Source organism: Emydura macquarii, unplaced genomic scaffold (assembly GCF_026122565.2).
Source record: "Emydura macquarii macquarii isolate MOO-44397 ecotype Brisbane River unplaced genomic scaffold, CSIRO-AGI_Emac_v2 contig_3603, whole genome shotgun sequence".
NCBI lineage: Eukaryota > Metazoa > Chordata > Testudines > Chelidae > Emydura > Emydura macquarii.
This window is the reverse complement of record NW_027133740.1, coordinates 62007-87791: the sequence shown is the minus strand read 5'-3', so window position 1 is coordinate 87791 and position 25785 is coordinate 62007. Positions and strand designations below refer to the sequence as shown.

The 25785-nt window shown below is 46.8% G+C and overlaps 1 protein-coding gene across 1 annotated transcript; it reads left to right on the top strand.

Annotated features, from left to right (window-relative positions):
- Positions 1-1563: 1563 nt before the first annotated feature.
- RNPEPL1 (arginyl aminopeptidase like 1) lies at positions 1564-25427 on the top strand. The gene is given in 12 exon segments (XM_067536509.1): positions 1564-1677; positions 1680-2407; positions 9694-9834; positions 10440-10591; positions 11184-11300; positions 13437-13672; positions 16907-17020; positions 18917-19029; positions 20101-20209; positions 21141-21368; positions 21568-21710; positions 22954-25427. Coding segments are annotated over 12 exon segments (2466 nt in total). The 5' UTR covers positions 1564-1565; the 3' UTR covers positions 23227-25427.
- The last annotated feature ends 358 nt before the right edge of the window (positions 25428-25785 follow it).

Here is a 25785-nt window from a genome sequence, read left to right as displayed (position 1 = left end):
TGTCTGTCTCCTACTGGGATAGAAAATCCACTTCCCCAAGAAGCAGTAGCTAGGTCAACAGAAGAATTCTTCCATTGGCCTTGTGTGGCGACACTGGGGATTAGGTCGGTACAGCCATGTTGCTTGGGGGTGGTGGTGTGGATTTTCACACCCCCTGAGTGACATAGCTGGGCTGCCCTAACTTTGTAGTGTAGACCAGGCCTAAGAGTTTGCATTTGCCATGTGAAGTGAGGGAGCTGAGCCGTTGGGAGCTGGGCGGGTGAATTAGAAATGGCCAGTAAGAAAGGGTCCTTTTGAAGGGGGGCAGTTGAAAGGGGCAATTTGGACAGGGGTGACAGTTGGGAGCAACAGATGGGCTTAGGGTTGGCTGACTTGCGGCAGTTGGGACCGTGACAGCTGGAGTTTGGTTGTGGGGCGCGATGGTCTCCCTGGCACTTGTTGCAAAGGACATTTTGAATGGGGGTCTTTGGGAGGTGATGGTTGGGAATGGGGCGGTTCGAACGCGGGCAGTCTGAGTCGGGCACGTGGACGGGGAGCGCTGCATGTGTGTGTGAGTCTGTGGAGAGCTAACTGGCGGCTGGGTGGAGTGGGTGCGAAGGACACAGCATCAGAGAGACAAGCCATGAGAAGAAGGGAGGTGACTGACCAAGGGTGAAGCCAGCGGCACCGGGCAGGGGGTGAGGAGAGAGTCCGTCCATCAGCGTCCGCACCGCACCCCTGCGAGGGCACACAGCCTCAGCGCCATCCTCTGGGGACCATGGGCCAGGGGTAAATCCCTCTTTGGGGGATAGTCGGCTCGGAGCGGCTCAGTGGGTCCGGACAGGCCCCTGGAGGAGCTGGGTGTCTGGGTCGTGGGTGGACACTGGGTCTGGGCTGTCCCCCTCGAGGAATTTGTGTGGTGGAGGGATGTTGGCTCAGGGCTGGTCTCTGGAGAAGTGGGGGTGTCGGGGTGGCGGGTGGACACTGGGTCTGGCCTGTTCCCCGGATGAAGGGGGCATTAGTGAGGTGGGGAGATGCCAGGTCCAGGCTGCCCCCCGTAGGAGGAGGGGGTGTCTGTGTGGTGGGTGGGGGCTGGGTGTGGGCTTCCCCCTGAGGGGGGGGTGTCTGTGTGGTGGGTGGGGGCTGGGTGTGGGGGCTGCCCCCCGGGGGGGGTGTGTCTGTGTGGTGGGTGGGGGCTGGGTGTGGGCTGCCCCCCGGGGGGGGGTGTCTGTCCAGCGCGGCGCCAGCAGGGGGCGTTGCCGCGGCAGACTCGCCCGGCCCCCGGGGCCGTCCCAGGGCGGCCGCCCGCGCCACGTTCCCTTGCCGCCCGTCCGCCCCCTGGCGGCCGCGCTCGGCATCGTCGCTCCCCGCCGCCCCCTGGCGGCCAGCAGCCGCCACATCGCGCCCCGTCTCCGAGCCGTGCAAGCGGCCGGGCCCGGCGCTCCCGCGGGCCGGTGCTGAGCGGGGCCTGCGCGGCTCTTCCTTTCCCCCCCCTCCCCGCCCGGTGCCGCCGGGCCTCCCTCCTCCCCGCCCGCCCATGGATTTCACATAGCGGCCGCCGCCTCCTCCTCGGCCTCCTCCGCTCCATGGCGGCTCCGGCTCCGGCTCCGCGGCCGCCCGGCCTGTGCTGCTGCCGCAAGGGGCCCCCGCCCGGCCCCGAGGCGCCGCCGGCCCCGCCGCCTCCCCCGCCCGAGCCCCCCCGGACGTGGCCTCGGCCGCCAGCTCGCCGCTCTTCCTTCTCCGCCACCTGCAGCTGGGGCTGGAGCTGCGGCCCGCGGCCCGGGCGCTGGCGGGCTGCCTGGTGCTGGAGCTCTGCGCCCTGCGGGCCCGGCCCGGGGCCCTGGTGCTGGACACGCACCCGGCCCTGCGCGTCCTCTCGGCCGGCTACCGCCGCGCCCCGCCCGGCGAGGGGCCCTGCGCCTTCGCCTTCCCCGCGGGCCCCGGCGACCCCCCCCCCCCCCCACCGCCGCCCCTCGAGGCCTTCGGGCCGGAGTCCCCGGCCCCCTGCGCCTCCCCCGGCCCCCTGCCCGGCGGCGCTGCCGCTGCCTTCCCCCCGCTCCTGGCCGACCCCTCCGCCGTCTCCTCGTCCTCCCTGTCCGCCCCTTCCACGGCCTCCACCCCGCTCTCTGCGCCCTCCACCCCCGTCCTGAGCCCCGAGCCCGGGCTCGCCGATCTCTCTGCCAACCACCGGCCTTGTCCCTCGCCTGACTTCCCCCCTGCCCCCGACCTGCCGCCCCCTCCCTTCCCCACCTTCCCCGACCCTCCCGCAGCCCCCCCGGCCCCGGCCCCCTCCTCCTGCCCTCTCCTCTTCAGGGTAGACCCCTTCACGGACTATGGCTCCGCCCTCACCCTCTCCCTGCCCGCCGCCCTGCAGCCGCACCAGCCCTTCCAGATCATCATCCGCTACACCAGCACCGACGGCCCGGCCGTGAGTAGCCTTTGGGAGCCCCCCCGCTGGCTGCATGCTGGGCTGGGTCTGCCAGGGGGATCTGGTTCACCCTGCCTGGCAGCAGAAGTACCAGCGGCCGGCTGGGAGGGAGCCTGGGGTGGAGGTTATAGGCTGCATGCCCTCGGTTATCTTCCCAGACGGACAGAGACTTAGGTCTTGATTTCTCTGCTGGATGAATTACTCTTTCCCTGATACAGCAGGCCTGCAAGACAGTCCTCACTAGTTTGTGCTGTGGGGGTCTGGCTGGGCCCAGCCCAAATAACCTGGCCTGTCATTTTGAGAAGAACGTTTCTGGGGGTGGTGGCGGGAGGCGGTTTGATTGTGTTGGGGGGGGACAGTGGATCTTGTTCCTTGTTATCCGTATGTGGTGGTAAGTGTGGGTAGCTCTTTCGCCATCTGCGAAGACACAGCCCCCGTCTGAGGCACTTGCAGTCCAGGTTACATGAACCATCGCTTGACCCAAGGGAGAGATGACAGCAGACACGTAGGAACGAGAGTCTACCTTGTGTAATGTCATGAGGTTACTTATTTTCATATCAGTTTTTTTTTTTTCATCGTTGCCCTATAATTCACTGCCTCTTAAGCTGGTTCGAGTGTGTGAGCTGGCATTAGGGTTTTTAAATCAGTATTTCACTGCTACCTTCTCCTGCCGTTTTTTCTAATTTACCAGATGGTCTGTGTGTAAACAGCAGCTTTCCCCTGCCTACTCAGCTTGCTCTTTCTGATTCCCATGTGTTTGTGACATCTCCACCAACAAGGAAGTACCTCAGGGTGTGACATTGAATAAACATGAGCCCTCTTCTGAAGCATCTCCTGTGATGGGTTCAAAGACTTTAGCATTGACTGAGCCACTTGCTTTCTCTCTGCCTTCTTGGCTGAAGTTGATACCTCTGTTCATTGCCACTATGGGCATGAGCAGCATAGAGTTCGTAAACCCTTACATTTAACAGAGTTGTTGGCAAATGGTGTACACTCAGGTCTACACTGAGTGCTTTGCCACTAGCCGTATTGGTATGCTGTGCTGCTGGAGCAGTCCTTGCTTGTTGCTGGGATAGCTTATTTTAAGGCCCAGATGCAGTTTCGCCAGTATAGCTGCATCTACACGAAGGGCTTTTGCTGGCACTTGTCACAAATCACACCTCATCGCACCCCTGACTGACACAGCTATGCCAGCGAAAGTCTGTAATGTGGACCTGGCCTCGGTAAGAGTTTCAACGCTCCTTCCTCTTTTCTGTCTCATTCAGAATGCTTTTGGCCAGGTCAGGTATTTGCTAGTAAGCCACACTAGTAAGCTATGAGTGGACTTTTGCCAAATGTTTGCAAAAACTAGGCTTTATGTAGCCAGTTGTGGTTGTTACATTTTGGTAAACAATAGCAGGGAGCTGGAATTGTGGTGCTTGCAGTTAACACACAGTTCAGGCATATTCTTTTGGGAAGACGCTCGATTGGATGTGTATGGCTTTGGCAATGTTTGATTGGATTATAACACAGTTGGCTCAACGGGCCTGCCTTGTGATGGGCCCAGACTGGCTCATCTGCTGCAACAAGCAAACTTTTGCTGCAGTAAAAAGAGAGATTTACAAATTTTGCTGCTCATTTTGCTCTAACCACTTGGACCCTGAACTTTCAGTCAATACGTGGCTGATCTGGAAATTTCAGGGGGTTATGGAGATAAACACATCTAAGCAACCCTGCACTTTATTAAATTAACTTAAATTTAGTCCTCTCTAGCTGAAAAGTTCAGTATCCATTTTCTTTGTATTTGGCAGTAATACAAAGGTGTTTTGCTCCTTTTGGCCACATTCGTCCCTTTGCAAAAGGTAGTAACATCTCGTGGGGGTTTTGTGAGACTCACAAAGCTTTGATACTCTAATGTGATGGATACACTCATTTTATCTGATGTGACTTACCCTTACCTATCTCAGCTTGTTTGTTTAGTATAATGTGCTGCATCTAGTTTTTGGGTCACAAAAGGAACGAGACTAGCATATGTAATTGCTTTACTTGCTGAAAATTATTCTGACAAAAACTCTAAGGGGGAAGAAAACAGAAAAAAATCAGTTTATGGCAAAATAATCTACCGGACAACAGGTGATAGGCCACACACTTGTGAAAAGAACAGATTTCCAGGTAGAAGTGATTTACTGGGTTTTCCTTTGTCTCTGTATCTTAGGTACTTATCGGGTCCTCATTACTGTAGTACTGAGCACCTTACAGTCTGGGCAGTACTGTTGTCCCCGCTGGACAGACGGGGAATGGGCAGAGAAGCTAAGTGACTTGCTCAAGGTCATGCAGGAAGCCTGTGGCAGAGCTCGGTATTGAACCTGAGTTCTGGAATAGCACCCTAACCACTGGACCTTCCTTTCTGTATTCATCTTTCTACAGAGCCTCACGTTTTGACTCTAGAGCCTTTTGCTTGGATACTATACAAACTTTTCTCATTAAGTGCACAGCTACTGGGTCAGGAATGGTGATTGTCCTGGAAATGTCCCATGAAGAGCCATCTCTCTCTGCCTGATTTAGATGTTGCCACTTGAGAAAGTGGTTAAAATTCAGAACACAGAGAAATTCCTTTTCTAGTTGCTGTGATCTCTGTCTCCATCAAGCCCAAACTGTCTGATACGTGTGTATCATGTTACCACTTCTCACCATGTTATGAAACTGGCAGTCCCTAAGATAAAGGTTCTTATAGGATTTGCCATATTGATATGATCAGATCAGCTCCATTTCATCATCTTGCCGCTAATGTAGCTTGATGCCTGATGGATCCCCAAAACTCCAGAATGCATTTGCTAGCTGGGGATTCTCTCATGACAATGGCAGGCCATAGGACATAAAATTACCGACTCACACAGCATTTCTAAAGCACTGTGAACACAGTGGTATCTAGGTCTTATCAGAGTTTATAACTCTACAAAAATACTTTGTGGTCTAAAATTATCCAGCTACTTAAACATTTGACTCAACCACAGCAGTGAATTGCATGTTATTTGCTACTTAAAGTAATGCTTCCTTTTGGTCTAAATGTGCCGACCTGTCAAGTGCAGTTCTGTCCTGAGAAGTGACAGTAAAAATGGCCCCACAACTCCATATCAAATTTGCTCACCCTGCAAGTAAGAGGAGAGTACTCTATCTGTCACCTCTGTGAACTATATAATGATATATATTCTGTCTTGGATGTTCTTACAGAGCTCCTCAGTGTAACTTCTAAGTAAAGAAAAGGTAAAAGAGGTCGACATGCTTATTCTGGTAGCTTGTTCCATAGTCTAGTCATCTTGACTGAGAATGTTTTATCTTTCTGCTGGATTTTGCCAGCTGCATTGTGCCACAGGCAAAATTGTCTTGGGTTCTGGATGGAGGCATGGTCTCACACGTAGCTGCATCCTGAGCCAAGGCTGTTGGCGTTAGCACTGAGAACCAGTGGAGAACGCAGAGCACTTGGGTGATGTTCTCTTATTGTCTCATCCGGCATATGTGGTCTGCCTTGTTGTGCATGAGCTTCTGCCTTTCGCCGTGGATACAATGTATTGCCATAATCTAGTCTAGAGTTGACAAACGCATGGATGCCGTGTCCAGACCCTCATCCAGATTCTCCAGTCCCACCTCATTGTTGTGGACTTTCCTGGCTTGTGTGTGAGGCAGCTGTTCTTTTTCCTGGGGCTTGTCTCTTGCCATCTTTCTGGTAGCTTTGGCTAATTCTGCTGAAACAGAGCTACAAAGCCTGATGTCCTGAGGGTATTGTTGGCAGCAGAGCCCGTGGCATATCCCTATTTCTTCAAGTGGTCTCACTCTTGCTTTGCCATCTCAAAGCCATATTGTGTTTTCTGACTTGCACGTTGTCATAAATACTCTGCAAGCCAAACTCTGCCTTCAGCTAACACCTGCTCAACCCCATCATGTGTAAGTGTATGCCGTCACTTACGCTTTTTCAGTCTTATTGGCTCCAAAGCAATTGAATGCTGGGAATGTGGTGCCATTTCTTGCAGTTGTTCTGAGTATAGCACAAGTGACGCTGTGTTCAGAGTGCTTTATTGTCACGCTCTATAATTGTCAATACATTAGTAAATTCCTCACAAACGCTCTTCTCTTTGCAGGCTAAATATCTTTGGATTTTGAGACTTCTCTCTCATATAAATCCTACCTAGACTTAGAACCATCTTTACTGCCCTTCCTTGAATCCTTTCCAGGCTTTGCAAAATCTTTGTTATAAAATAATAAATTAGTGTTTCAATCCTGCATAGAGGTAGCAGCAGTGAGGTAGCTAGAAAGGCTGGAAATATCTGATTAAAAATGGAATTGTGTTGCATTTATTTATTTGGCTTGAGCTGTCTGCGTATGTTGTACAGCTGTCCATTATTCCTCATGCTGATCTGGTGGGAGCCAATATCTGGTTTATGGTGGATAGCTGTTAAGAGACAGTTGGGAGATTAACTCAGCCTTTCACAGAGCTTTCCAGTTCCTTTCTGTGTCTGTGTTCTGTTAGTGACCTGCAGACCACCGTTATGCTCCAGGACCAAGCGTGTGCTAAGCACAGTACTACCCTAGTGGTGTGTGGACTTAATACCATGGTGAAGTGTGTTGGAGTGAGGGTAAATCAGCCCTAGCCTTTCACTCCTCCTTACCTCTTTGGTCATTTTCACCCCATTCCATCCATACCGCTCCATCATTTTCCTTCATCTTCCCTCTTCGTGCACCCCTGCCACTCACAGAGCTCTTGCATTCGAAGAGTAGGAAGTACGGCCTCATGTCCACCCCCATTCGCTAATCGCTAAGTCCACCCTTATCGCTAATTCATGTCTCACTGCCTTTGGACTTCTGCTTCACATTTCCCCCAGCCTATGTCCCTACCTCAGGTTCTGTCCAGCATCTGTAGCAGCACAGTCTGGACTCCGTAACAGGTCCGTTTACAGTAGAAGTGTTTTAGAATATTTTGATCATGGAAACAGCTACTTGAAAACAAATGGTCCTTAATTTACGAAGTCTCTTGTAAACAAGTTAGCCAATTTCTCAGTTCCTTCTTGCTTCCTGATTCTGTTTGCTTCCTGTGCTGGGCAGAGGAAACTTCCTCTTTGTATCCCTGCACTAATATGTCCTTTGTTAACTCCTTTCCCTGCTTACTCTAGTATGGGGAATATTTTCCCCATCATAAGATCTCTGTAGAGTTCTCTCTCTCTGAATTTCCTTCACTAACTTTGTCTCCCCTTCAGAAAACATAACAAAAGAAACAAACAAAACCCTGAAGGACACTTCTTCAGCAAGGCCAGCAGAACAGATGTGCAGTTTGTTGGGTAGGCCTTTTTTTGAGATATGAGCACAGGAGGAGCGTTTTCAAAAAGTCAGCACAAGGACAAATCTTTAATCACCATAATTTTAAAGCTCCCTTTCTGACCTTTTCCACGGTTCCCAGAAAAATATCACCTGGAGTAAGACGTGGCATTTGAAACTTTAGGGGAATCCGTTTCTTTTTGGGAAAGTGGAGGGAGGGTTTGAAAATTGGGATTGTAATGAGACCCTAGCCTCCATCTTAACTATGGAGAAGCTTCCACCAGTTGCATGATGTAACATCAGATTGGAAACTGTTCCCCTGCCAGTGAAATGCAGAGATCCATGGAGTGAAATGCTACCACTGCCCAATAGCACACTGTAATTGTAAAGCTCGGATCCTGTCAGTGGAATATTGAAAGTCATCTTATGCATTTGACTCTGGTGTGGAGTCCAGATACAAAAAGGGAACATGGCATTGTGGCTTTTGTAGGGCTAGAGTCTTTACAAGCATGGGCATTGCCCAAGAGTTAGAATTTCAGGTGGGCCAGGGGGCTTTGTCTACGCACAGCCAATTGCATGACTGTGCTCGGGGTTCATCGTTAAGAATGTTAGAGAAACCCACTGAGCAAGTTTAGCCAAATGTATTAGTCAGAGACACAGCAGTGCAATACAGAAAGGAAAGCGTTAATGTGTTATCAATCCTGCTGGGAAGCAGGTCTGCCAGTTTTCCGTTCACTTTACGCAGAAGATGTGGCCCAAAGGATGCATTCAAACTAGCCATATTTATAGTATTATTGTTTACAAGTTAGAGAGCACTGTATATATCTCCCAAGACCAAAATCAACCAATCAGCTTTTGGTTCTGTTGTTTTGTAGCCACTTCCTTATCTTTATTTGGGTTACCACATTCCAAGCCCCAGTTGGGCCGGTGAAGGTGCATCCCAACCACTAGAGCACACCATTTGCCTTTGACAAGAGTTATGTTTGCTAATGCCAAAACCTGTGTTCAGCTTTGCAGAGTATTGTGGGATATCTATCTTGACATAAGTGAACAGAATTGTGGGAAGTTATGCTAACTCTTCAGTGAGCATAACTTCCTGACTTTGGGCGTGTGTGTGTTTGTAAATGTATACTATATGAGTATATTGCTTAATATCTATTAATGTGGTGTGCTGAACAGATAACACAGATGTGTATTGGCTAACATTAGTACCCATCAGAGCCACACTTGATTTAGGAAGAGCTCTGGTTGAGGTTGCTGTCTCTTTCATACAGTATAGGTCTTAATTTATTTAGTATATAATATAGATTAGTAATATATAGGTTTTAACTGAATTCAATTTATGCTTTAGATTTTTTTTCTCCTTTAATAAATTGCATCTTATTTAGTATCTCTTATACCTGTAGATCACACTGTATCCTAAAGAGAATGTTGTAGAACATAGTCATGAACTAATTTACCATATTTTAGAACTACTCTTTGTGTTCTCTATAGCATGTAGGTAAGAAAGTGACAAATATGGCCAGAGAGTATGGCTATTAGGTATCACTCTATAATGGTATTTACCCTGTTTTAACCTGCTTTTGAAAGCTTGCACTATTGACCCCGTATGGTTTTACTTTTACTAACATTGTCACTACATTTTACTCATGGAGAGAGTTTCTTGTGGATTTTGGAGGTGATTATTCACCAAGGAAATCAGTATGTCCAATTAGGGCTTGAGCCTAGAGGGGTTATGATTTGTTGTGCACTGCATATGTAACCAGAGAGTGAGAGAAAATTACCCTGTTTGGCTAGCCATGGGAAATGTATGGCAGCTGAAAGGGACTGGTGGAAATGGAAATATGCATTACCCCAGGAGTATGAATGATGAATCACTAACTAGCTAACCTCCCTCTGATTCTTTCAACATAAAGCATGCCTCTTCATTTCAATTCCCCTCCCCCTCGTTTCAGTTTTGTTCCTTTTGCTCACCTCTGCTCTATCTGACATCCCAACAGATCTGGTGGCTGGATCCAGAGCTGACTTGTGGCAACGCCAAGCCGTTTGTCTTCACCCAGGGCCATTCAGTGTGTAACCGGTCCTTCTTTCCCTGCTTTGACACACCAGCCGTGAAATGCACCTATTCAGCTACAGTCAAGGTAAGTAACTACCGTGGCATGAGCGATCTTGCATAGGAACAGCACAGTGCTCCAGTGACAGCTGATGAGAGAGAAAAAATGGTGATCTGGTAGCAGACATGAGACCTTGGGTCTTCCATGAACAGAACCAGCCTAGCCACTTTGAAGCAACTCCCAGGCCTTGCATTCCAATAGCCAAGGTCCTCTGGGACCATTAATTCTGCAGTGGGTATTATGAAAGAGAGAATTAGGTTGGGTGGTAGCTTTCAGTTACGGTTATTGAGGGGTAACCCTCCTGAATGATGACTAGATGGGGCACAGTTTTGAAAAAGCAGTACCAGGTAATGTGGTGGATGGAGCCACTTGGTATGTGAATGCTTCTGGAACAGGCATAGTAATATGTCCATTCTGTAATATGTTTAGTCATTGTCACTTCACAGACAACTTATCCAGATTTAAAAAAACAAAAATCTGACCTGTACTCTGTCTGTCTCTCTATATAAAATGTTTTCCCATCCGTTAAATTACATCCTTCCAGGAAAAGTAAGATCTGCGAGGCTGGCCCCTTGGCCCCAATCATCTCAGCCTGTTGAGCCAGTTTAAGCAGATGTGTGTTGGTGTTTTAGGCCCCTGCGGGTATCCAGGTGTTGATGAGTGCCACCCAAAGTACCTACTCGGAGCAGGAGGGTGTATACCAGTTTTATATGGAATATCCAGTTCCTGCCTACCTCGTGGCCCTGGTGGCAGGGGACCTTATACCTGCAGACATTGGCCCCAGGTGAGATTGGCAGCCAGCTGCTTCTTTATTCCTTGTGTCTATATGAAGCTGTGTTGGGGATTGGACAATAGCGCGCGTAAGGGTTAATACACCGTATTGTGCTACCATCTGGGAGTGAGAGCTGTGACCCTTCAGAGAGCAGGAGGTCTACTTGGGTATAAGAAACTCAACAGAATTGGACTGCAGGAACTGTACTTAAAGTGTGAGCTCTTCGGACTGTCTTTTTGTTCTGGGTTTGCACAGCACCTACACAATGGGGTCCCGCTCCAAAACTGGCTCCTAAGCACTACAATCGTACAAATTAATGCATGTTTTATTACTTCCCCTCATTCAAGCTTCCATAGTCCTTCTGTTTGTTACACCTACTTGAGTCTTAATAAACTGTAAGATCTTCGGGGCAGCGACCATCTTTTACTGTGTATCCATGCCGTGCTTAGCATAGAAGGGCCATGATCTTGACCTGAGACTTCATTATTCACTCCTGGAAAACAAATACTAAAGAAAAGTGTGGTGGGAAGATGAAGTTTTCTTCTTCCTGAGGGGGAATGAATTCTGTTGGAATGATTGACGCCAATTTTCTGCTTTCTGACAGGAGCAGGGTGTGGGCAGAGCCTTGTCTGCTGCCAACAGCCATCAGCAAGCTGTCGGGTAGGGTGGAGCGTTGGCTGAGTGCTGCAGAGAACCTTTATGGCCCCTACATATGGGGAAGGTGAGTTCAGTAGAATTCTTCTGGATACCCATGGCAGGAACATGGTAAAGCAATGTCGAAAATGGGCATATAGTGACCCTTGTCATGGAGCTCTATCTGGCAGGCCTGATAAGCATGTCAGGAGTGTATGTTGTGGGGTCAATAACGGGCCAGAGAGTCTTGGTTCAGCAGTGGACTTGCTTTTGGCAGTGGTCAACATGGAAGACCAAACACACAAGCTTGTTTATCAGTTTAATTTTCCAAAAGAAAATTACAAGAAAATCTAGGACATAAACACAACATATACATAAAATAAAGTATCTAATAATGTATTTTCTTCTTCGAGTGCTGGTCCCTTTGTGGATTCCAAACGTGTGCATGCAGTGCACCGGAGCCAGGACTGTTCATCGACCTGCATGCTCATTGTGCGTCGGCCATGTGGTGCGTCCAAGGTCTTAGGAGGCTGCGCAGGTTGATGCCTCTCCAGTTCCCTCTTACCGCCACATGGCCAGAGTCGGAACCCTCTTCCTTTCTCCGTATTAATAGACTTTTAGCATTCTTGGATATAGTTATACAACAGTTTTAACGTAGTTTTTAATCATTAGAAGTTAGCAGTTGTTAAGTTAGGAATTTAGTAGTAGTCGTCCTTTTGCTCCGTGCAGGGCATCCCACCCGCTTGGGGGCTGTGCCCCAACAAACTGGCTTTAAAAGCTGTGCTTCGTGTCGGCACTCCTTCTTGTGAGCAACAAACACCAGCATTGTCTCTATTATTTGCGTGATGCCCACATCGTTGCCTGCTGTTCCATCTCTCTCTCCTTGCCACCACGGACTTACGGGGCTTGAGAGCTCTGACTCTGAAAACACCTCATGGAGGAAGCAGTGTGCCCTTGTGTGCACTTGGCTGGCATGCCGGCGTGTCCAGAGCGGCATCCTCAGCTCTGGTAGCAACGCTGAAGCAGCACCATGCTCATAAGAAGCACACACAAGGGCAGCTCCTCTAGAGGTTGCCTCTCTGAGCTATGCCAGGTGGGCGAGAAGTCGCGCGACGACTCGACTGCTCCTCCACCCAAGAAGTCTTGGACGGAGCACGAGTCAAAGCACTTTCGAGACCAACTGATGTCGTCCTCGACTTTTGTCACGGAACTATCGCCTCCACCACCAGCTTCATCTATACCACCAGGGCTGTTGGAAATCCTGCATCTGCTGCCATGCACACCTGGCGGCCAGCTGTCTCCGCTGACACCTATGGCTGAATTTCTTCTACTGTATGCCGGTTCCCCACTGTGTGCCGAACTGTCAGGCACCGTGTGCCCTCCATCACTGGTGGATGAGCCACTTCTACTAAGCCACTGCCCCGAGCCACTCCTCTTCGCACCGTTGGAACGACAAGCGAGAACATCTTTGCAGAGCTGCCCTGCACTGGCCCTGGCTGTTCCAACAGCACCGCCATTTCTGCACCAACCCTCTGACTCAGAGTGGTTTTTGGAGCAGGAACTCGCCATTTCACTGGCGCACTCCTACAGCTCAGAGCAGCGATGCCTGTCCTACTACTGATGCATGACTCCAGTACCATCATGGCCCACCAACTCCAGCAAATCCATATGCTTGGCCTCACTGGTACCATTGGGACCTGTACCGTGGCCATAGGGTGCTGCTGCCTCCCCACCCCCCTTTGCCTGTCTATATGGCTCCTCCCTCGGTTTATGAAGCACCCTGAGAAGCCGCTACCACCGGCACTGATTGCTGGAGTTAAGCCTGACTTTGACTCGAAGCCTTGGTACGATCAGATGGGCCTGTTGTTTTCGAAGGAATTGCTTTCGTTCTTGGGGTAAACTACTTACACAGGGCTGCTGTATTTCTTTGTTAAGGATAAGCAGGAGGAAATCTTTCCTAGCCACCAAAGCTGGTTGCAGTGCTCTCTGATCATGGCTTAATGGGCCAACTCTGATCACCTGGTGGGGGAGATCAGGAGTGTTGTTGCAGTCTGACCTGGAGTGCATTGACTAGAGAGCTCAAGTAATGGGTTAGGAGGTGAAATGGGGAAAACATATTAGCCTTCAAATAAGCTTTCCTTCAACAAAGCTGCTGTGTAATCTTGGATAAATTAAATGTATTTGGTTCCTCTAACTTCTATCTCTCTGTCTCCCTCCATTCCAGGTATGATATTGTTTTCCTTCCTCCATCCTTCCCCATTGTTGCTATGGAGAACCCCTGCCTGACCTTCATAATCTCTTCCATTCTGGAGAGTGACGAATTCCTCATCATCGACGTCATTCATGAGGTTGCCCACAGCTGGTTTGGCAATGCAGTCACGAACGCCACGTGGGAGGAGATGTGGCTGAGTGAGGGGCTGGCCACATACGCACAGCGCCGGATCACCACCGAGACCTATGGTAGAGACGTAGCGATTGGTTTTGTCTGACATGTATAACTGGCACTGTACTTGTCCCAGCTCGAGGGAAGGGGCTTAAAGCATATTTGAGCTTTCAGTAGAATAAGAGAAAGGAGGCACTCAAAGATTTGACTTTTAACACATGGAGCCAAGAGTTGGGATTTCAAAGTCCTAATGTAAATATTAGCGTTGGGAGCTCCATAGTGTGGTAAAACAGCGAGAACACTGCTGTTAATTCTTCCGGTTCATTTTCTTATTCTTCATGAGCATGCCCCACAGTGGATTTGATGTGCATAGCATCCTGAATTCTGAATCTCTGGTTTGTTTTGGGCTGAAGTCACACTTGATACAGTCATACTGATGTTCCTATAGTGTGCTTCAGCCAAAGATCTCAGAGATTTACATGCAGTAGAAACATGGGAATTGCTGCATTGAATCAGGCTGACGGTCCCTCTCTTCAGTAACTTGTGTCCGACCATGGCCAGTGCCAGGTGCTGTAGAGGAAAGTGCTTGTCGTTACTTATGGGATAACTTGCCCATGGTATAGTTTCCTTCTAATCATCCTCAGTCAGTAGCTCGTTAATGCCCTGAAGTGTGAGGTTTTATATCCCGTAAGTTACTCTATCAAATCTAGCTCAGGATTGTTTATCCATATAAATATAAATATTTATATCAGTGATTTATATCAGTGATACCTTGTGATGGTGAATTTCACAGGTCAATTATGTCTTGTGTGTTTAAAAATAGTGTTTCCTTTTATCATTTCTTAATTTGTTGTCTTTCAATTTGACTGGATTCCCTTTGCCTACCCTTTAGGAGAGAGGGTAAGCAGGAGTGCCCAATTTACCTTCTGTCTCTCCATTCATTATTCTTTATCCCTGGATCATGTCCCCTCTTACGTTTCCTCTCTAAACAGTCCCATTCTATTCAGACTTCCCTACTAAGCAGTCTTACCATACCTGTGATCACTTTTCTGGGCTGCTCCTGTACTTTGGTTTTTTGATGTAGGGCTACCAGAACAGAACTCTAGGGGAAAGGATGCCATCAGTTTACATAAAGACATTCATTATAATATTTTTCAGTCTTATTTGGATTCTGTTGTAACCTTTTGTTCCTTTGTTTGACTGCCATTGTGCATTTACTGCTCTGATCTCTTTCCTGAGTGGTTACAATGACATTGGTGAAAAACAACATGTATGAATAGTTCAAATTATTCTTTCCAATATATGTTACCCTTCCCACCTCTGTCTCTGTGTGGAAGAGGAAAATCCTTGCTGGTTTCAGTATCTTCTCCTCTCTCCTTCAGAACTAGCAGTTGTTCAAAGTGTTGAGAAACTGCTCCTCTGTATGTTGTCCTGATGTGAAATTGACCATGTTATGTGTGATTAATATATAAAGTCATCTGTCGTTGTTTCATTAGACTCAGGGCTGGTCTATACTACAGAGTTTTGTTGACAACGTAGTGTAGACAAAGCCCTACTTGCCTCTTTGAGCTCCCTTATCACTGTTTACCTAATATCGTTTTCCTGACCAGAAGGCCAGTAGTATAAAGCTATTTGTATTCTTGTGATTTAGTGTTTGTATCTATATTCTAGTGTATGGTCCTCTGCATTCAAAAATTGAACCTCATTAGCACATATGGAATCTTTTAGGTCTAGTACTACGTCACCTGACCATCCTTTCTGTGTGCTTTATAGTCGGGTATTACATTATTTCATGACATTTTGTCATTTCGCCATGATCTCGTGTCCAGGTCTCTTCCACCACAGACGTTCTAGTTGACTTAACTTTGTCTTCTAGTTTCTGTCGTTGCTAGACTCTTTTAGATCTTATTTTTTTTGCTGTATGCCTCTTTAATAAACTCCTTTGTCTGACACCCTATACTTTTTCCAGACTCTACCTCTCATCTTAACCTTAGCTATCCTCCAGTTCAAATTATTTTTTCCAATACACGTTACCCTTCCCATCTCTATCTCTGTGAGACAGAAGAAGATCCTTGCTGATTTCAGTCTTGAGTTCTCCTCTCCCCTTTAGATCTAGCCGTTGCAGTACTTTCTGTACTGTCTTTTTACTAGACACTTTTGCATTACTGACATTGCTATCAGATGTCTTTGTCCAATCTCAGTGCTCTTCTGTTGGGTCTTCCTCTGCTCCTAATTGGAAAAAAATGCCCCAAATCTTGTAAATTTTCCGTGCCAGCAGTTGGTCTCACTTTGGTTAATGCAAAGGCCCCCCCCCTTTATGGATTCTTTCTTCCTCCCAAAGTTCCCCAGTACCTGATACATTTAATGCTGGCCCCCCTTCTTTACATAGCCCTTCCCAGACATTGACTCCCTGAAGTTGCCCCTGTGTAGCTGACTCTGCAAGTGGAATTGGAAACCTTTCAGAGAAAACTACTGTAGAGAGCCATTTTCTTAATCAAAATTTAGCTTTTAGGACCTCTTTCCAACACCTCTATCTGTCTGTGATGGTATAGGGGAAGATCACTTCACTCACCAAAAAATGCAGCCAGCTGTAGGATGAAAGCAGCAATGCCTTAACAGCACAGAGCAATTCTGCACAGAAGTTAGGGACAGGAAATGCAGAATAATTTACCTAACTGCAGCTGCAGGGGAGATAGGCAGTAATATAACTTGAATTAGAATTTGGCTGGACAGTACAGGTAAAGAAGCTTTAACAGCCATATTTTGTCAGAACCTCTCTTTATATCTCCTCCGTGAGATGGCATCTCCTAAGCAGTGTCCAAGTCAGGCTAAGGTACTGATGAAGTACTGAACCGTAAAAAAAGTGCCCTCTACTCTACTCCCAGTATCACTTCCTGTATCACCTGGCTGTTCTTTGGAAGTTTCCTATTCAAAGATTACCCAGGTACTACTCTGCTTAGCTTGTAAAATCTGATAAGAGTCTGAGGTGAGAAATGTAGTGTAGTTTTCATGTTGACTAGTTCCCCAGGTTCCTTTTGTTTAGACTGATACGTAGCTAGAACTTGGAAGTACAGTATTTCAAATTCGGACTTTCATTGCAAATATTTTTCACTAATTGCAAGGGATTTCTGCGGTTGGTTTCCCTGTAATTGCTTTCATATGATTCTCTCCTGTTGTGACATTTGTCTTTCATTTTTCAGTAGCCTGTATCTTTTACATGTACCAGTGATGCAGTTATCTGCCTGGAATGGATTGTGTGTATAATCTCTCTCTCTCTCTCTCCCCACCCCCCACTTCCCCTTCTCGGGTAGGTGCTGCCTTCACGTGCCTGGAGACTGCATTCCGTCTTGATGCTCTCCACAGACAGATGAAGCTGCTTGGGGAGGACAACCCTGTTAGCAAGCTTCAGGTTAAGCTGGAGCCAGGTACGGCTGGTACTGGAACTGCTGAGGGCTGGTCTACACTACACGGTTAGGTTGACATAAGGCAGCTTATGTCGATGTAATGATGTCAGTATCTACGCTACAGCCTTCCTCCCGATGATGAAAGTGCCCCATTACACCAACATCATAACTCCACCTCCATGAGAGGCGTAAGGCTGATGTTGGGGTAGGTAGGGCGATGGAGTGTCTGTAGACACTGCCTCCCTTACATTGGCTGCTGGCTGTCTTGTCAATTTCAGACCTCTGCCATGAAATGGACAAAAAAGCAGCAGCTGGAGTCCAGCTGCCCCCCCGCCCCGCTTTCTGGAGAGCTGGGCAGCTGGAATCCGCTCTAGGCCCGGAGCTGGGGTGAGAAGCCTGGCCGGCTTCATACCCCAGTTCGCCGGTTGGGAATCGGGGCAAGAAGCCTGGGCGGTTTTGGACCCCGTTCTGGGTTGGCAGCTGGGGCGAGAAGCCTGGGTGGCCCTCCCTGCCCACTCCCCACTGGGAGCTGGCGGGGTCCTGAGAAGCCGGGGCAGCTCGACCCTGCCCAACTCCGGGCAAGGAGAGGGGAGGGGAGAAGCCCTAGCAGCTTCCTCCACTCCCTGTGGGGAACAGGAATCTTGGGGTGGGAGCAGCCCTCCTGGAGCCCAGGAGCCTATGGGGTAGCTGAGTTCCCAGCTGAGAGACTGGGCACTCAATCCCCTTACTGCCCCTCTTAGGTCAGTGGAAGCGCTCCTGGTGAGGATGTGTGGACGTGAACCATGGCAGTAATTACTGTGTTGGCTGTAACTTGAGCTAATATAGGTCACCTTACATTTCTAGGGCAGACATACTCTGGGAGTTGCTGTTTTGAAAAACAGACCATATATTTAAATGGCTAAATATGTATTTAGGAGTCTAAGTTCAGACACCCAGGTTTTGAAAGTCTTGGCCTATATTTTCAGCCTGTTTAATTTGAAGAACAATTTAAAAATAAAGGAAGGAACTTGCCTTTGGTGAGCAACCGGTCCCCTGGCATTCTTCGCTCTAGCCCTGTCTTAAAAATAAATACATACAATTCTTTTCACAGGGTGTGTTCTTTTTTTTTTTTTTTTTTTTTTTTTTTAACTTCTGCTAAACCCAGATGTTTGAATGGATTTTTTTTTCCAGTTTCCAAAATAAACATCATTGGACAGAGACAAAATGCAGAAAATTTCTGCTGTGAAAGCTGAATGCGTTTGAAAATTTGAACATGTCAAAACAAGTGGTTATAATGAAAATGATTTGTTTGGCAACCTCAGTGAAAGTCTGCTCTGTTAGCTGCCCTGTGTGCACATATATAATGATTATATATTTGTATATACTGCTGTGCACACACAGGTATATGTGCACACATTAAAAACACATGACTTGCTTTCCTGTTGATTCAGCTATGCAACATTTAGAGGCTGATCTGTTATTACTTCCTCAGCTAAGTTTATTTCTGTACCCTGAGGTGTGCTTTTCTTTGGAGCTGGTTTTCTGTGTTTGTACCTTACTTACATTTTTTTTTCATTGTGTAAAGGGGACATAAAGCACCAGACCGTGAAGTAGTCTTACAGTCTAAGTGCTACATAGAACAAAATAAAAAATGCATGTAAGAATTTAGTAGCAGGCTGAAAAATACTGAAATTGCCATGTGTTGGCGTATCAAGAGTTACTGACAAGGAAATTTGCAGCACTTTTTGTGTGCTAGAGGTTCTGAAGGTTTGCATTGAAGTGTATGGGACTGAGAAAAAGATCTGCCTCCGAAGGGAGACTTTAGAGACTTGTCTGGAATTTGAAATGGCTCAAATCATAGGGATTTTATGCTTAGTCTAGATAATATCTCAGTCTATACAGTGCCCTACAATGCTGCTGTTTTTCTTTTCCTTTCAGGTGTGAATCCTAGTAATCTGATGAACCTATTCACCTACGAGAAAGGCTACTGCTTTGTTTACTACCTGTCCCAGCTCTGCGGAGACCCTAAACACTTTGACTCCTTCCTCAGAGTTAGTGTGAAGATGTACCTCATCCTGTGCCCATTTCCATCTGTGTTTCTAGTGGTTATGTCAGGTTTTTTCACTGCAGCTAAGTGATGAAGGGGTGGGAGGCAGTTAGGTCTGAGACAGCAGATTGATACTGCCACTACTCTAATTCTCACAGACACCACAAGAGAGAAGTATCTCCTGGATTATCTCCGAACTGAACGTGGCTAGGCTGCTGTCCATCTCTAACTGCAAGCTGAAAGGGTGTCATGAGATTACCAATGACTTAATTAATAGTGCTCCGAAAGGCCATGTATTTTTGTTACTGATTGTGTAAGGCTCCAACTCAATGGAAAAACGCTGCATGGAACAGTTTAGTTATCACTGGGGTTGCTTTCATGTTGCTACTGAGAGTCCCTAGTTTGTTTGTGGTTTTCGCATGCATGACTAGCAAACCCAACAATCAGGACTCCCTGTGTAGAGCACTTGTTGTTATAGGTGGGGAAGCCTGGGTGTCCAATGGCATCATGGCAAGTGCTGTATAAATTGAGGTCTGCTACTGAATTGTATTTAAAAACTGGCAACAAAGCATTTGCTTTTCTCTCCTTTACTTTCACATTGCTGCCACCGCACTATGGTCTCTTTCTCTCAATATTTTCCCTCACTCATCTTCTTTCTCTTCTCAATATATCAAGCCTGGACATGGACATCTGTACATCTCTTGTAACCTGTTGGTGACAAGCGTGGTGATCAGTTGTGTTCTAATTTTCACAAGCGTGAATGTGCTAAAACCCTCCCCATCTTCCACAGCTACTTTAGTGTGGCAGAGCACTTGCTTAGAGCAAATTGTACTGAGCTTGGAACCTTTGCGTGACTGCACTATTTTTCTGCAAAAGATGGTGCTTCCTTTATCTTGTGTTTTGGTCTAGCTTCAAGTACAGATCTTTCTTCCCCTTGCTTTCCTTTTGGACTGGAACCAATTTCCAATAGCTGTTCTCACTCTCCCATCTCTGTATTTTTATATCAGGTTCAATCATTCTTCATCAAACTCTCACTGTCTTCCTAACCATAATTCACTCTTTCACTCTGTTTCAGGCATACATTGAGAAATACAAGTTCACCAGCGTTGTAGCCCAAGATCTTTTGGACTCCTTCCTGAATTTTTTTCCAGAACTGAAAGACCAATGTGTTGACAGCAAAGCAGGTGGGAAGGAGATAGTTTAGTCAACTGTTTAAGCAAAGAAAGTTTGAAAGGAACAGCCTAGGGCTGGGATTAGAGGGTGTATAAGGAAATGCTGGATCTGAAGAAAATGAAACTTCCTTACCGATTCATCTTCGGCATTGAAACAGTTATAAACTTAATTCATGCCATTATTCCTCTGCTTGTAATGTCAATCATCCAACCTAGAAAAAGAGGATAGAAGAGAAATGTTTTCTATAATTAAAAAAGAAGTGGAATTTAGATACAAGTTTCTGGAGTTCGTGTGTAAATGCTTTTCTTTAATGGGCTACCCTGCCATTGATTCTGCACATGGGTTTGTAGGCTCTGTGCTATACAGGATTTGGTCTTTCTGCTGATGGTGGGAATAAATCTGAAATCACTTACATTCCCATTAATGGGGCAGTCACTTGTCCTCCTTTCTATAGGGCTGAAGCTCTCTCCCGATTGCTTACTTGCATTTTAGTCTTTACTTGAGTCTTTGTCAGAATCTTAAAATTGCAGCAAGAGAGAGAGATACACATGAAGGGGAGTCTGAGAGAAAGTTGGAGCCAAGATGCCTCATCTTCCTTTCTGTCTATCTCAACGTTATCACCTTAGGTATTTGAGTTACCATCACCATAGTGACGAAGCACTAGATAGCACCCGGGTTAATATTAGATAGAGATGTGTTACACTTGGAAGGGAGCCAGCAACAGACTAACCCGATAACTGCTATACAGTGCTGGGAAAATAGCTAAGCCTGGTAGGGTCACGCTTAGGATCTTATCCCCTGCTGCGTTGCTACAATTAGAAGATGATCCGATTGCTATTGTTAGAACTTTTTGTAACTATGCTAGAAGCAGTCCTGAGCCCTGAGACAGTCAAGTCAGGTGCAGAGACTCCTGCTTGACCCTCTCGGTGCTCTTCGTTTCAGGACTGGAGTTTGAACGTTGGCTCAATGCTACAGGACCTCCGTTAGCTGAGCCGGACTTATCTCAGGGATCCAGTCTGATCACACCGGTGGAGACCCTCTTCAGACTCTGGACCACTGAGCCTCTTGATGCCGTTGCTGCTGCCAGCAGTGTTGACATCACTAAATGGAGAACGTTCCAAACTGTGCTTTTTTTGGACCGATTGCTGGATGGGTCACCGCTGCCCCATGGTGAGTACTGCACTAATGCAGCAGGCAAACGGTCCTGGTACAAACAGTGAAGGCAATAATGTGATAGCTTACTTTGCTCACTTAACACCATAGCCCCCTCCCAGTTAATGTTTTTCATCCACTTTTATCTAATTGCCTTTAAACTTGGCAAAACATCTCATAGTAACAAACTCCCTCTTTGTATCTGTGTTCTCTTCAGAGGTGATAAAAAAGCTTTCAGAATGTTACTCCTCTCAGCTGGACGCCATGAACGCAGAGATCCGTATCCGCTGGCTGCAGATCGTAGTCCGAAATGACTATTACCCAGATCTTTACAAAGTCCGACACTTCTTGGAATACCAGGTACTAACTGCTGGATTAAAAAGCACTGCACCTCTCAGTGCATGAGACGTGTGCATGAGACATGCGACGTGAAAGAGGGACCTTGGAACTTCTGCTTCCTGGCCAAGTATAGATCAGGTGTGTTGCGAAGGGGCTGAACTTGGTTCACCTGCTAGTGGGTGGGGATGGCTGAAAGTGAGAGAACACAACATTGTCCTGACCATCTTTCAGGAAAGATGTGGATAAACTGGAGAAAGTCCAGAGAAGAGCAGCAAAAATGATTAAAGGGCTAGAAAACATGGCCTCTGAGAGAAGATTGAAAAAATTGGGTTTGTTTAGTGGAGAAGACGGAGGGGGGGGACATGATGGCAGTTTTCAAGTACATAAAAGATTGTTACAAAGAGGAGGAAGAAAAATTATTCTCCTTAACTTCTGCAGATAAGAGAAGCAGCAGTGGGCTTAAATTGCAGCGAGGGCACTTCAGGTTGGACATTGGGAAAAGCTTTCTAACTGTCAGGGTAGTTAAGCACTGGAATAAATTGCCTAGGGAGGTTGTGAAATCTCCATCATTGGAGATTTTTAAGAGCAGGTTGGACAGACACCTGTCAGGTTTAGATAATGCTTGGTCCTGCCTTGAGTGGACTAGATGACCTCTCTAGGTCCCTTCCAGTTCTATGATTCTATATTTCCGTTCAGCTCCTTCCTTTTATGATGGATTGGCTAGGACTTGCCTATCTGTACTATTCTAGTCTGGCATCCCACTCCCAACCCAGCTCTGCCCAATTCACCTCAGTCTCGTCCTTAATCAGCTTCTGCTTTTCCAGGCCTGGGATCACTAGAGCAGAGACTGCAACCCATACCAATCTGTTTTAGTTTTATTGTCCGGTGGATAAATATCCATAGACTAGGCCGAGGACTATCAGACTCCATTCATTAGTTGCTTGATTGAGCAAAAGTGAAAAACTAATGCATTTTATCACTGTGCCCTTTCCCCTGGGTCTGCTGATTGAGCTATTTGTTGTGCGTGAGTAATGGAATTAACTATTCTTAGACAGACAGACATTCAAAAAAAAGCCTGTTGTTTTACCAGTCTGTTTTCAGATTGAGCTGATTTAAAGTAATTTGATAAAAGTCTTAACGAAGAGAGGGTTTGAAGAAATATAGTAATTGCTTATGATCTTAAGTCACGGAGAACTGTCTGGTGCATAGCAATGTCTCTTAACCTCTATGTATTGTGTGTTATCCAGTTTTATTTTTATTATAGATGTCTCGAATGTACACAATTCCACTGTATGAGGACCTCTGCACTGGCTCCCTGAAGTCCTTTGCCTTAGAAGTTTTCTACCAGACCCAGAACCAGCTGCACCCCAACTTGCGGAAAACCATTCAGCAGATCTTGACACAGGGCTTGAATCCTCTTCCCACCATAGACGCTACAGCCGTTGCCATAGACACACCAACTATGGTGCTTGAGGACAAACCCTCAGAGGCCGCTAACAGTGCCATTTCACTCAGGGATGTTAACGTGTCTGCTTAGATCACCATTTCATGCCAGGCATGAAGCTTGAGGCGGGGGGACAGGAACAGAGTCAAAATAGAGTGTGTTGTCTCCTTTTCCTCAGGCCTACAGCTGCAGTCTTTTGTAACTGGATTTTTAAAAAATATCTTCAGACACAAAGCAAACGTGCCTTCAAGTGCCCGGCACAGTGACACTGCCAGGTTTCAGGGATCTCCTTCAGATGCGAGCAGGAACTACTGTGGGATGGATACTTTGATTCGCTGCATCATGGGTAGGGACTTCATGGAGTTGTTTCCCCACTGCAAATGGGTAGTTCTCTTCTCTGGGGCCATTATGGATGGGTTTGTTTGTGTGTCACCTCAGATTACTGAACACAGTACTTGCTATGGGGGTGTGAATGTTGCCGGGGGGACAAGAAGCAGGATAATGGGGGTTTAGGCCAGAGCTCTGTAAAGAGTAGACTTTTAAGAATTTAAAGTGGTAGTGAACATGTTTTCTGCTTGTGTTCCTTACTATGACAGAAACGTGTGATTTGGGAGGTGGAGAACTAATGCTCATATAATTGAGAATCTCATTTAAAACAGCACCTGGGTTTCTTCCAGATGGATAAATATATGCAGTTTCTCTAAAGAGAGCAAGGAAACCTCATGGAGGATTTAAAATACTTCCCATTAACTCCACCCTACCCTTTGTATTCCCTTTGCATTGATTGGGACTGACGAGCAAACATTTAGCTTGGGATTTTCAAAGGGGCCTAATGAAGTTTGGGGCCCAAATGCCATTGAATTTCAGTGGAAGTTGGAAACCTAAATCCCTTAAACTTCTTTGACAAGCCCTGTTTCAACCTTCACTAGTTCCCTGACAGGTGGAGCATCTGCATTCTTTAAATGTCTTGTGTGCTCTTCCTTCTTGCTCTCCTTTGGGAATAATGCATGGGACCTTTATTTAATTAAAAAAATCATCTGTGTGCATTGGATCTGCAAGACAACCATGGAGAGGGCGACCAGTAAAATTCTTTCCTTGGTCTGAATAACAGTCTGTTAGAGGATAGATGAGGGAAGCACCCTTTCTCTGGGTGCGAAATGCTGGAGCCTAAACCCCACTTTACCCAAGTGTGCTCCCTTATTCCTAAAGGCAGTGCAAAGCCCCAGCACCTACCCAGAGTGCTGCACCAGGCACACCAGACTGTTACTAACAAAAAGAGAGAAAATCTTCACTGTCCATTACCTGTGGGCAAAGCATTGTTGTAGTTGCTCATCAGAAATAAATACATGGGGAGTTGTGGGGATTGCTAGTGCAGCCCCAGTAAATGACATCACATAGGCAATACGGAGCAGATTCTGAAGAACCTTTCCTGTTCTAAAATGCGGGCAGTCTCTAAGTGCCTCCCTATGGGCTCCAACTGATGCAACGCTGTAGCAGGTAAACTAGCAGGTAAAACCCTTGGAGTTGTCTCAGCTAAAGGAGAACTGAGTCAGAAGCTGCCGTTTTGGGAAGAGAGTGGGTGTTTTTAAAATAATGCTGTCTACTTTTTTGGGTCGGGGGGGGAGGAGGGGTGTTTGTCTGACGTGCCTGGCCCAGTGCCCTCCCCATTTAAAAAGTGATTTCCATGTAACATTATTTGTTCTGACAGAAGTTTCAGCGCTGCTCTGAAGATCTACATAGCACAGGCAAGGAAAGAAACTTGGGAGAAACTCCACCAAATGAAATCAGTTTACACCCATGTGCTGATGGGGATTTTAGGTGCTGTTGTTGATCTATTTTTCTGGCCTTAAATGAATTTGGATTTCACGTTAGCCTTGGCCTGGGCCAAACTGGGATAAAGCAATAATAAACTCAGGCCTCCATAGCACTGCAGTAGTTTCCAAAATGGACCATCAGCATTCGGGAGCTTGACATCTCCAAGCTCTGCTCTTTGCTCTTTTAATGAGATTAACCTTAAAATGGTGTTTTCCATACAATTCTCTTCCCTGTCGTTCATTGCTACCTTGTTACACTGATTGGTGCAAATTGACCTTTCCACTTCCATTGTTGGCACTGAGTATCCTGGACACCACTGCCGGCAGTGACAGCCTGGCTAAAACCAGTGACCGCCAACCTCGTGCAGCCCCGGGCCTCGGTCTTATTGCATTTTATTTTGCGGGAGAATGTATGTGACCCTGGTGGAAATTTTTTTAATTTACATTGATGCCTTATGATTAAATATCAAATTAAGCTAAGCTTTGTGACATGTCTAGCCTTTCTGCCTGTGTGCTTTACTGTGTCCCTGCCAGACATCAGAGAGCCTGTTAGTACCGTTAACTTGAGAGGAAACAAGACAAAGGAGTATGGCTGTAAAGAGAGGGGCGGCTTGGGATGTGAGAGAGAGAGAGAGGAAAATAAACAATTATGTGGGGAGTGCACGAGTAATCTGTGGGAAATAGACTGAGCAAGAATGAAGATTCTGCACAAGTTGAGCATCTTTCAAATCTTAATATAGGGTCGCAATTTTTGTCCTTTGCACCAATTTTTAATGACAATTGGTGGAATGTTATAAACAGAGGGGAGAGCAAGCAGGGTGTGTTGTCTGTGTTTTCT